Source organism: Mauremys mutica, chromosome 1 (genome assembly GCF_020497125.1).
Source record: "Mauremys mutica isolate MM-2020 ecotype Southern chromosome 1, ASM2049712v1, whole genome shotgun sequence".
Lineage (NCBI taxonomy): Eukaryota > Metazoa > Chordata > Testudines > Geoemydidae > Mauremys > Mauremys mutica.
This window is the reverse complement of record NC_059072.1, coordinates 258,125,470-258,138,668: the sequence shown is the minus strand read 5'-3', so window position 1 is coordinate 258,138,668 and position 13,199 is coordinate 258,125,470. Positions and strand designations below refer to the sequence as shown.

At 42.0% G+C, this 13,199-nt stretch overlaps 1 protein-coding gene across 1 annotated transcript in view; it reads left to right on the top strand.

Annotated features, from left to right (window-relative positions):
- The first annotated feature begins 968 nt into the window (after positions 1-968).
- MYO16 (myosin XVI) overlaps positions 969-13,199 on the top strand; it is a 459,803-nt gene continuing 447,572 nt past the window's right edge. The window contains exons 1-2 of the mRNA XM_045008050.1: positions 969-1,056; positions 9,459-9,551. Coding sequence (XP_044863985.1) covers positions 9,524-9,551 — 28 coding nt within the window. The 5' untranslated portion in view covers positions 969-1,056; positions 9,459-9,523. The remainder of the gene's footprint in view (positions 1,057-9,458; positions 9,552-13,199) is intronic.

Genomic DNA, 13,199 nt, shown 5'->3' with positions numbered 1-13,199 from the left:
GCGCACAGTCAACTTGTGGAACTCCTTACCTGAGGAGGTTGTGAAGGCTAGGACTATAACAATGTTTAAAAGGGGACTGGATAAATTCATGGTGGCTAAGTCCATAAATGGCTATTAGCCAGGATGGGTAAGAATGGTGTCCCTAGCCTCTGTTCGTCAGAGGATGGAGATGGATGGCAGGAGAGAGATCACTTGATCATTGCCTGTTAGGTTCACTCCCTCAGGGGCACCTGGCATTGGCCACTGTCGGTAGACAGATACTGGGCTAGATGGACCTTTGGTCTGACCCGGTACGGCCTTTCTTATGTTCTTATGTTCTTATGTTCATAACAAGGCAGACAGCAGCAGGAGAAGGCTGCCTGGTGAATTTCTGAGCCTGAGGAGTAATATGGCGTGTGGAAAGGGCCAGGTGAAGGAGAATCTGGCTAAAGTTCTGCTCCTGGCCTAAGTTACAACCCAGATCCAGAGGGGGAAATTGGGGCACCTAGCTGAAGAGAGAGTGACTGTTTAAAGTGAAACCCCAGCTCCAGGAAGGGGATTGGGAGGACCTCCTGAACAGGAGCAAGAGAGCAGACTGGGACTCTTATATGGACCCAGAGTGGCTTTGAACTGGGGTAACTAACAAAGTGAGTAGAAAGACTTAATAACTCAGGAAGGGGGTACATGTTTCAAACCAATCTAGTCTAAGTACTTGATTGAAAAGACATGAGCGGGTGATGGGCATAATGCACTTGCAGAGCCATGAGGGGCCACAACAGGATATGCTGGAAGGCAGCACCTATCTCCCCCAAAAGGCAGAAAGGAGAGACACTTCTGCTGCTGCTGCTGCTGCTATCATTGCTATGCCAAGGACCAAAAGGAGACAATGCCGCGTAAGGCACTACACACTTGAATATTCTAGCTATTACACCAAGCCTTACCAGATCCTGTCTGCTTCTCCACTTAAGATTAGAAGCACTGGGAGCAGAAGCAAAAGCATTTTCCTTTGGGGCCTCAGCCTTGGGAGAGAGGAGTGGAAGGAAGATCACTACGTCATTGAATAAAGCAGTGTTATTGGTAAGACTGGAAGTGAGAGGAGTGGGTGAAGGGAGGCAGAGGAGAAGAAGAGAATTCCTCTTGGAAGTCTAGGTTTAGTAGAATCCAAACCTTCTGCTGGGCCATAGTAGCTAGCCTGTTTCCAATGCTTTCCAAGGGGTCCTGTTGAGTCAGTTTCATGTAACTCACATAAACCAAATCCTCTAGGATTTGGTCAAACCTAGTTGAAAAACATTGCATAAAATATCATATCTGGTTTGCTTCTTCATCAGGTAGGCCGTGCAATTAGAGACTGTCTGTGGAGTAATTCCTGGCAAGCGTCTATAGGTGGTGTGGCTCATCCACAGAACAGTTCTTCACTGGGGAGCTTAGTCCTGTTAAAGATTATCTGTGTTGTGGTCGTCAATGGATAGATAGTGTGGCAAAGGACTGATTGCCTAGTATCATTTGTCAAAACACATAAGCAATTTTCATTTTGTTGCCAGGTGAAACAATGCAGCCTTATACAAATAAGTGCAGTAACTCCTCACTTAAAGTTGTTCTGGTTAACGTTGTTTCATTGTTACGTTGCTGATCAATTAGGGAACATGCTCATTTAAAAGTTGCACAATGCTCCCTTACCACGTTGTTTGGTAGCCGCCTGCTTTGTCCACTGCTTGCAGAAAGAGCAGCCCATTGGAGCTAGCTGGTGAGGGCTTGGATACCAGGGTGGATCACCAGCCCCCCTGTCAGCTCCCCACTCAGCTCCCTGCTCCCCTAAGTTCCCTGTGCGGCAGCTGCCCAGCAGGCTATCAACTGCTGGGCAGTTCAGCTGTCCCTTCCCCCATTGCCATGTGCTACTCCTGCCCTCTGCTTTGGAGCTGCTCCTGGGAGCCTCCTGCTTGCTGTGCAAGGGATTGAGGGGGGAAGATGGGTACTAATGTCACGGTGTCCCCCTCCCATTGCTCCTTCACCTCATCAGAGCAGGGGTGGGACATGACAGGGCTCAGGAGGGGGGAGCTTGCTGGCAGCAGTTTCTGTCTCAACTTGCTGATCTACTTAAAGGCAATGTACTTAGAGTGGAGTCAGTGTACTTAGAGGGGCAATAAGCGTCTCTCTCTCACACACACACTGTGTATGTCTCTGTCTCTCTCTGCCATGCTGTCTCCCCTCCCTCCATTCCTGCTGCCTTGTAGAGTGTGAGGCTAAATTAACAATGTATTAACCCTTGAGAGCTCAGCCAAGTGCTAGTTCATCATTTAGCAGGAAGGCATTCCCTGGGAAATATCCCACCCTCTTCTACCCTCTGACTTCACCACCTCAACCAAGCTTCACAATTATCATTGCTGTGTACAGTATTAAATTGTTTAAAACTTATACTGTGTATGTGGGTGTATATATATAAAATCTAGTCCTTTGTCTGGCGAAAAATTTTTCCCTGGAACCTAACCCCCTATTTACATTAATTCTTATGGGGAAATTGGATTCGCTTAACATTGTTTCACTTAAAGTAGCATTTTTCAGGAACATAACCATAACGTTAAGCGAGGAGTTACTGTAATGCAGTGTGATTGTAACATGTGAAGGAAAATATCAAGCTTTGTTGTGCTGCTTGGAAATGGTGCAAACAGTGAACTTTGTCATGTTTCTAAAACAGCAGCTATGGTGTTTTCTCATTATTCAAACTGCTTTCAAATAGGTCTGCATATGTCCATCAATTTTTACAATCCTACACAGTGTATAAAATACTCTAATGCTAAGAATATTGTAAGGTCAATTTTTTGTGACACCAGAAAACACTAAAAGAATAACAAAATATTTATACAGTACACTATATCAATGTTTTAGCACAACAAAAGGTAACAAAACATAATTTTGGACAATGTTTTTGTTTATTACAGTATTGTATGAAATATTTTAAAGGTATTTTTTATAAGACAAGGAAGTGTGACCCTGAAACTCCTCTCATGAAAGGGAGGAGATAAGAATTGTGCAAATCTGATACAACATCTGATTTTGCTGTAAAAGAATTTATATCATAAGTCAAATGTCTGTGCTAGTTATGGCCAGTCATAACACATTTAAAAGATAAAGATAAAAGATTTTTAAAAAATCTTCAGTGTCATTATCAAAGCTTCACATGACATGGAATTTGCTCTCAACTAAGCAATCTTTTTTTCAGGAAGGTTAAACACAGTGAATAAGTTCTTAACATGAATCTTGTTGTCTATATTTGAGATAGTTTTTCATCGTTATAAGACATTATCTTTGAAAACTCGTGGTGATCAGGGGAAGTCCCGGATGATTGGAAAAAGGCAAATATAGTGCCCATCTTTAAAAAAGGGAAGGAGGAGAGTCCGGGGAACTACAGACCAGTCAGCCTCACCTCAGTCCCCCTGGAAAAATCATGGAGCAGGTCCTCAAGGAATCTATTTTGAAGCACTTGGAGGAGAGGAAAGTGATCAGAACAGTCAGCATGGATTCACCAAGTGCAAGTCATGCCTGACCAACCTGATTGCCTTCTATGATGAGATAACTGGCTCTGTGGATATGGGGAAAGTGATGGATGTGATATACCTTGATTTTAGCAAAGCTTTTGATACAGTCTCCCACAGTAATCTTGCCAGCAAGTTAAAATAGTATGGATTGGATGAATGGACTATAAGGTGGATAGAAAGATGGCTAGATTGTCGGACTCAATGGGTAGTGATCAACGGCTCGATGTCTAGCTGGCAGCTGGTATCAAGCAGAGTGCCCCAGGGGTCTGTCCTGGGATTAATTTTGTTCAACATCTTCATTAATTATCTGGATGATGGGATGGTTTGCTCCCTCAGCAAGTTTGTAGATTACACTAAAATGGGAGAAGGGTGTGGAGAGAGGTAGATATGCTGGAGGGTAGGGATAGGATCCAGAGTGACCTAGACAAATTGGATGATTGGGCCAAATGAAATTTGGTGAGGTTCAACAAGGACAAGTGCAGAGTCCTGTACTTAGGACAGAAGAATCCCATGCACTACTACAGGCTGGGGACTGACTGTCCTAGGCCTGGTTTACACTAGGGGGGCTGTCGAACTAAGGTATGCAAGTTCAGCTACGCGAATAGTGTAGCTGAACTCGAACTACCTTAGTTCGAACTACTCACCCGTCCAGACGCTGCGGGATCGAAGTCCGCAGCTCCCCCGTCGACTCCGCCACCGCCGTTCGCGGTGGTGGAGTTCCGGAGTCGACGGGAGCGCATTCGGAGTTCGAACTATCGCGTCTAGATTAGATGTGATAGTTCGAACTCCGAAAAGTCGAACTCTACTGGCAGGTAAGTATAGACCTACCCTAAGCGGCAGTTCTGCAGAAAAGGATTACAGTGGACAAGAAGCTGGATATGAGTCAGCAGTGTGCCCTTGTTGCCAAGAAGGCAAATGGCATATTGGGCTACATTAGTAGGAGCATTGCCAGCCGATCGAGAAAAGTGATTATTCCCCTCTATTTGGCACTAGTGAGGCCACATCTGGAGTATTGCATCCAGTTTTGGGTCCCCCACTACAGAAAGGCTGTGGACAAATTGGAGAGCGTCCAGTGGAGGGCAATGAAAATGATTAGGGGGCTGGGGCACATGACTTATGAGGAGAGGCTGAGGGAACTGGGGTTATTTAGTCTTCAGAAGAGAAGAGTGAGGGGGGGTCTGATAGCAGCCTTCAACTACCTGAAGGGGGGTGTAGACGTCCGCTGTTGGGGTCGCCCCTCCCTGGGGCGACTGGGAGCCAGGCCGCCTCATTACACGAGTCCGGTGAGCTGGCAAATTAGCCTGGTGAGGCAGGAAACAGTCAGGAGCTCAGGCCCTCAGGCAGGGGCTGAGCCAAGTAGTTCAGTATATAAGCCCAGGCCCTTGGTCAGGGCGGGGCAGCAAACAACAGTTCAGGGCTCAGACCCTCAGACAGGGGCTGAGCAAACAGTTCAGTATTTTAACAAGCCCAGGCTCCTGGTCCTGAGCATCGGGGCGAGGGGGGAGACTGCCACCCGGGAGTGGGGTGACAGGGGGGACGCAGGCCCACCCACTCCTCTGCGTCCCAGCCCGGGACCCTAACAGTGGCAGGCAGCCTGCTGCTGTGTCAGTGGGGATCCTGGCCACAACACACTGACATTGGCTCTGGGTGTGCTGCAGCCAGACTAGGGTCGGCTGCCCCGGGCTACTTCCGACCTCCCCCTCTACCAGTACCTGTGTCTCAGCGTCATCCTCCATGGCGTCTAGCACCATGGGCTCCTCGGGATACTGAGCAAGGGGTAAACTGGGCAGCTCCTCTGGGTCCCTTTGTACCGGTTGGCTTACTGGCTCTTCCGGTGTCTGGTTGGCGTCCAGCCTCCACAGGTATGGCCAGTCCTCAGGTCAGTCACAGTCGGCGGGAGTCTCCCCAGCGGGAGCTGGGGCGTCAGCGTCTGGCCTCTCCGGTGGACTAGATGACCTCCTGACGTCTCTTTCATCCCTAATCTTCTATGATTCTGTGATTCTATGATTTTCATGAAACTGTTCAAAACAGCACATTTGAACCTCCAAAACACTTGAAATCAGGTTTAATTTCAGTTCAGTATATGGTCCCAGTATAGCATACAAACGTGCTCAGCTTCAAGCATGTGACTAGTCCTGTTGAAATCAATATGTTCTTTAGGACTCTGCTGGATCAGGGCCTGTCTTTAGACACACTGTGTCAGTATCCTTGAAGATTTAGAAACTGTAGTGTGCTAGTGCATTTAGGTTTGATCCATGTTTGCTGTGGTCATTCACATGGTAGATCTCTAACTGTTGTTCATGTTTTTCTCCCTGTATCCAGAATTCCCATTTTTTCACTGCCTAACTTCAGTCTTGAAAAGAAAAACATGCAAGATGACCAATACACCACTTCCTTTGTTGACCAAATGAATAGTTTTGCAAACTCATTAGAATTATCACCTGAAATTTGCCAAGTTTCAAATGCCTGCAAAAATCCCATTGGTTCTTTCTTCACTGGGTCTGAAAAAATCCTATTTTTTCCTCTTTGTTTTAATATTTTAAATCCTTGTTTATGCCTAGGTCATTTTCTACCATGAATACTGAAACTTCCTCTCTCCAGGTGCTCCACCCTGCCCCTCTCCAATAGGGCTAACAGTGAAAAAAAGAATTCTGTTTTGAGAAAAATTCTGAGACTTTGAAACTTGTTTTCATTCTTCATCAGAACAAGAGTTTTTGGAATATCTCGAAGAGCGAGAAGCCCCATAATAGGCTATAGCCCAGTAGTGAGGGCACTTCCCTGGGATGTCAAAAACCCAAAGGCATATCCTTGCTCTGCCTAATTCAGAGCAAGGGCTTGAAACTGGGTCTGCCACATCCCAGACAAATCCAGAAATTCCATCCTGGACCTGAGAAACTTTTGTGATGAAAGTTCCCTCAGAAATGACATGCTTCTGTGAAAACGTTTGGTTTTGAAGAATCAGCATTTTCTGACTACACATATTTTGTTGAAAAATTACCCAGCAGCTTTACTCTCCTATCTATCCAAAGTGATACAACTAAAGTCATGTTTCATACTCTCCAACCAGACCAAGTCACTTCCGTTTTAAAAATTCCTGCACTGGGTTCCTTTGACCTTCTATCTCAATTTTAGCTTCCAATTCTCATCCTCAAGGCTCTTCACATCTCTATAAAGGTCTATAGCTCTGTTCTCATTTATCCCCATTTCCCACCTCATTCCCTTCACTAGGCCATTGTGACTCTCACCTAACCACTCCTTTGGGATCCTTCTTTCTTGGTCCTGCCAGGAGTGCAGGGGACTGGACTACATAACTTCTCAAGTCCCTTCCAGTCCTATGATTCTTTCACTCTCATTTTTATGCTATCTTCCAGACTGCCCTCACATTTGTGCCAAAACTCCTCCTCGCCAGCAATGTGGAAGGAATCAACCTTTCAGTTTAAATTCTTCCTTATAACCCACTTCTTTCATAAAGCCAGTGTTAACCATTCAGTAAGCACCTAATAGACTAAAAGCAAAACATATGTATGTACTAAAATGGAACTATCATTTGTGGAGGGTAGTGCATGTTGTGTCTCTCTGTAAAAGGCAAGATTCTGCTTCCAGTTACTTTGATGTAAATCTGGAGTCATTCAGTTTGCAGTGCGACTGAGTTCAGAATCTGACCTGTACATTGTATTCTTTTTTAGGCAGAGACTGTACCTCCTTTTTTTATTACAGCACCAAGAACACTGTCTATCCTTAGCAGTGCCCTTCCTATTTTTCTGGGTTGGCAAACACAATCTTTATGTAAACATGTTGGATTCACAAATGAACAAGATCCAGCTAATATTTTTGGCACATTTGGGTCAAGCCATAATCTGATGTGATTTCATAGCTGTAATTCTTCTGTGTCTCAAGACAAAGGCCCCCCTTTTTTTTGACACTGCTTCCATCCATCTTGCTGAAGGGTTTACACAGAATCTTACTGCTTTTAGTCAGTGTGGATTGGTAGAGGCATGATGCTATTATAAAAGACAATCTTTCTACTTGACCATAATACCATGGTTGAACCTATCAGGAATGTCACCGCCAAAATCATTGCTGAAAGGGTTCTTTTGTCAGATTTGTTGCCATTTGCTCATGGACTATGACTAGCACTGACTCTTAGATAAGATAGATATTTATTTTATAAACAGATATGGACCAAAAACATCCAGGTACTTATTGAGAGTGAGAGAGGTACTGGAGAATGAACTTCATTCTTTTGGTCTACTGTTGAGTTTTAAGAGGAAAGATTGCACGGTAATGCAATTTCTTTGTTGCTTTTGATTGGACTTATTTCCTTTGGTTATTCCTGTTATTATTTTTATTTTATTTTAAAGAAACATATTTTGGAAGCAAAGAAAGAATGGTAACTCATGGAAAGCAATTGTTATGCTGATCACACCTCAAAGCTGAGGTGCAATAGTTAGCCATTAGTCAGGAACTGAGTTTTCACCTAAGGGGCTTGCTAATTGATCACTGGATGTCTGAATATATATCAGTCCACCTCATTAGAACTTTACAGGACAGCTAATAAAATCTGAATTAGTAATCATTGCTGATGAAGTGGACCTGCTCCCTACTCTACTTATATGTTAAAAATGGCATGCGTGCATAAGACCAAGTAACAATATTTCAGACAAACAGTAGTTCTATTTGTGACTAGCCAATCAGATTGACTTTGCAAGATGCTTGCTCGGTGAAATAATAATAATGGTGTATTGCACAGAGGAAGCAAAACCACGGTCATCATCTTCAATTACCTCGATATTTTCCAAGAAAAATTGCTATTCAACTAGTTGACATTTTAGTGTAGGTTTTGCTGCTATAGTATTTGCCAAGTAGTAGAAGCCAGATCTCCATGTTTTGCTTTTAAAATCAGTGATGGAGTCTGAGTGTTTATTTAAAATACAATGCAGGTCTGGCCTTTTGTATGCCCTTAAACAACCAGAACATGCAGGGTAATACATCAATATGCATCAACATATTATTCAGAGGTCAGATAACCAAATATATAGACATTAATTTGCACTTAATGCAATTTATTGTATATTTATAGCTGATTGTATTTTATTAGACATTTTTCTTATAACTAGAATTTTAATGGTTAAATTATTAGAAAAACATATATTTGTTATGAGTTCAATATGTAAACCTTACAGTTCCTTTTTTCTGAATTCCAGTTCAGTCAAAAATAGTCCAATTATAAATACTGATGCAATTCACTACAGTCTTCAAAGAAGTGGCAAAATAAGAGCAGGTTACAGAATACAAACAAACATTTTTAATTTAAAACAAGCCCACAGACAAACTGGAGAATCTGGAGGTGGCTGTGAGCTATGTCCTCATTTTCACCTTAGAACAAACTGACAAAACGATCTGTGTTGCTAAAAGGTTATTTTTGGTAACCTGTATCAATTTCCTATTCACACAGCAACTGGTGGCAACTAAAAATAATCCCATTTGAACACCAGCTAAGAATCTGGTCACATTTGGCTCACAGACAACATGCATAAATAAGGTTTAAGATCCCTTGTTCTGCTACTTCACTCGAGCTCACTCATCAAGCTTAGTTTCATCAAGCTGCCATTTGAAAGCTATTGAAAAGGCATTAACTGACAGGACTGTGAGAGCCGCAGTGCAGCAGCACACCTCAGTGCTGGAAGAATGTGGCTGCAAGTGCACGCCAATTAAATCTTACTATTCCTGGGGATGTGGGATTAGGAGCAGTGTCAATCAAGTGTGTTACAATAGCACGTGCAATAGTCATGGTTCAAGACACACAGAGGTTTATCTTAACTCCAGCAGCTGGGTGAGAATGACTTGGAAGCCTCTGCAAGATCTTGGAACAGAAGCTACCTTAAATAATGTATTCTGAGGTAAACTGGATACCTGAGGAAAGGCTCTAAATAATGTATTTTGTAGGCATGACAGTTGTAGCAGAAGAGAATGCTGAAACCTGTAGGAAGACTACGGTCTGAGATGAAAGAATGTCTCATTACCATTTTATCAAGTGCTGTAAGTAACAAAATGGTTATTTTGATTTTATAATTGTCTCTATTTTGTTTTCTGAGGTGTCTGTATTTACTGCCTATGCAAAAAGTATCAAGGCAGATACTGCATGATGCCAGTTTGATAGTCAGGGAAGGGAGTTGTTACGTTGCATGTGAATATATGCAGGCAGTGTATAATGTTTCTTCTTTCTCTTGTGTACTGAGAACTTCACTGTGTGGCTCAGCTCTGATTTTAGAGCCCATATTATTAGCTTTCCAAACTTCTTTTATTTATATATTTAAATAGTCGTTGAACAAAACACCCAAAGACAGGAAACATCTCAGACATAGGTCTGTGTCCTAGGTACCTTCAAGGACAGCCCAGGACCTGTCTCTGGTCCCCAACAGGATTAATAAAAATGAAAATAAAACCATAATTAAAACACTCACATCATCTACTATACATCAATCCTCTGTGCCCCCCACTGGTATTTAAATCTGAAAAATGCAACCATTCTGTGGGACAGACTCAAAAAATAAACTTTTACCCTTGAATCATGCATGCTGCAGCTCTAAAGGACTGATTAGGATCTAACTGTATTGGTTCAGTGCAGAGCAATTTCTTATCATCTCTTTTTAGTATCTTTAAAAAGGGTGTGCTTTTTCATAGTTGCATGTTTGATAGTATTTTCTGAGCGAATTAATTTCTTTAAAAAATCCAATGTGTGAATGGAAATAATAGATGTTACAGCAGACTAAGAAATTATCATTTTACATTTTGTTCCAAGCAACCATAATTGCTTTACTGGCTGTGGATATTTTCCACTGAAGGACTTTGAAAACTTCAGACTTCTTCTAGTATTAATGTCACTGTCTTGTAATGACAAATGGGACATTGCTGAAAGAGGTTTTCTCTGTGGATTATGGTCTTTGTTGACACAAGTGCACTGAAGGCCATTCCTGGAACTATTTTTAAAATAGTGTATTATTGTTAAGAAATGAAGAATGTGATTCTTCAGTGTCCTTGGCATGGAATTAAGGTACCTTGAAACTATCTTTTGTAACTCAAGGAGAAATTAAATATTAGGGTCTCCTCTCATGTAGATTCAGTGGCATTTATGTATAAGGCCCCCTATTACTAATGGGACTTACAAACTTAAATTCCCTGCCAATACACATGAGCACAGATCGCTTACTCTTTCTGTATAACTCTAATAAAGATTTCTAATAATCAGTTTGTCGGTTTTGACATGGGGGCTTAATAATTAGACTTTTTCAGCAAAACAAAGCATTTGCAAGATTTCAGATATATATTTTAGATCTGCCTTTATTCACTGTGATATTTCTATAATAGTATAGCTGTGACTTTAATCTGTAATGAAATTATAACCTATAATGAAATGTATGGACTATATCACTATAGAAGAGTTCTGAAAGTAGACTTCTAGGTTCTGTAACCAATAGAAGTCAAAAAAGACAATAGGGTTTTATAGCGGTAAGGAGGCAAATGATGGATTCTTGGAAGCTTCGGTGTACTGACTAGGGAGACAGCAATGAAGGACTAGAAAATACAAGGGGGGGGTGTATAACAGTACTGTTTATTTTCTATTATTTTGAATGCCTTGCTGCATTAATAAACTCTCTCTTACTAAATCCATATTTTACCACATAAAATGTTTTTAATTTTCCTTTTAAATGTTTGAGTTTTGAAAGTGATGGATGCTGCCTGGAGCCAGTCATAATGCCTTTTACTGTATCAGCTTCTCCACATAGCTTTAGCAATGCACTTATATCCCTGCCTGCAACTGGGGAGGAGGAGACAAATGTAATGACTCTTCACTCTGCAGCCTAATATCTCAAATGATATTGCTGAGGGGGAGGACCTTGGGAGTGGGAAGGAGGTTTTTTGGGGGGGCGGGTGGGGGGGGCTAGGAGACAATTGGGATCAGAGCACAGGTATGGGCTTGGGTAGAGGAGAGGACAGGATGACAGTACTGACGATGGAATCATTTTCAGGTCCTGGGAAAGCATCCTAACCAATCAGTGGTTAGAATCTGACTTTGTCCTCTGTGACTTATGTGTTTTATCCATCACGCTGCTGGTTTCTGTGTGTGAGAGAGAACTAGATAGAATGTGTTTGAACAGAGCTCATTCTGAGTTTCTGTAGGGATTGGGAAAAGGGGAAATGTTTAAAAAAATGAAAATTACAGATACAGATAAGCCAACACATTAGCAACTGCTCATGCTGTTTGTTTGGCTTTGGCATTTTGTTTGTAGTTTATATTTCTGAACTAAATGCAATGAGTCACTGCAGACTGAGAGATAGAAGGAAGAGAAGAGGAGGGCAAATGCTGTTCTGTTCTTACTGGACAGACGCAGTACCATTAGTGGTTTTTACTGGCTATTCCTACATTCATTAAATGCACTGTTGTTGGTGGGAGACTGAAAATGAGAGGTAATCCATGATTTCATCCAAACACACACTACATGGGCCATTCACTCCACCACTTTGTCTCTGCATTCTGCCCAGATTGTGCCTAAGGCTGCCAATGCTGATGCCTGCCACTGCAGTTCCTGGTGCTTAATTGCTGTCTGCCATCATGCTGTTTTCAGATAAACTATCATGAGCCCCCACTTCCATAGGGTAGGGAGCACATAGCCAATATGTTAAATAAAAGTCACACAAGCACCAACAAAAGCAAAATGAAAAAAAAAAACCCTACACCCTAAGTCCCAAACCCATTATTCCTTTCTGCCTGCTTGAACAGCTCATGCTGCCACTACTATTGGCCTTCTGATTTTGTAGCCAAATACCTTTGCTGCTTAGAGCTGTCACTGTTCGTGCTGACAGTTGCTATACCATCTTATGCTTGGCTATCTGCTATTGTGAGCCACATTCCATCCCCAGCAGAGAGAACAGTGTTAGAGAGGAAATACTACATGCCTTCTGCTGGATGCCATTCTTCTCTCATGCTGAATAGTATGACCTACAACTATATGAATTAATGCAATTTTGCAAATTATGCAGCATCTTGCTTCTACACTCTCTCAAATATCATAGTTCTGACACAAATCTCATAATATACATTGAACTTTGTTTCCTAAATACCAATGAAGTCAATGGAACTATGTTGATTTACACCAGTTAAGGGTCTAGCTCAAATCAATATATGCAAATGTTATGTCTAGCAGATGTGAATATCAGAACCTGGTCACACCCTTACTGCAACATCACTATTGTTCTAATAGTTCATCTTACTTAAGTATGTGTGTGCAAGAGAGAGACGCTTTCATTCATGCAGAATCATGTCAGGAACTAGGGAGAGAACACCCAATTCATTTTTATTGGTGACAAGTCAGGATTTGAACCCAACTTTCCAAAGGTGCAAAGTTAGTGCAGTAACAGCCTGTGACATAGCCCCCAATTACCACATACTATCTGAAAAGGTGGAAAGAAGCTTCAGCTGGAGAAAAGTAATTACAGTAATTAACATGTTATAAGAGATTTTGCCTTTAAATTTGTAAAAAAAAAATCTCATAATTTGGTGTTTCCCTTCTCAGATAAAATAAGTATTAGCTTTGACTCCAGTGTATACTGCTGGGAACCATAACTGTATATTTTTGTGTGTTAAAAAGTTAAGTGTGACAGGTTATGTCTATACTACATCATTTA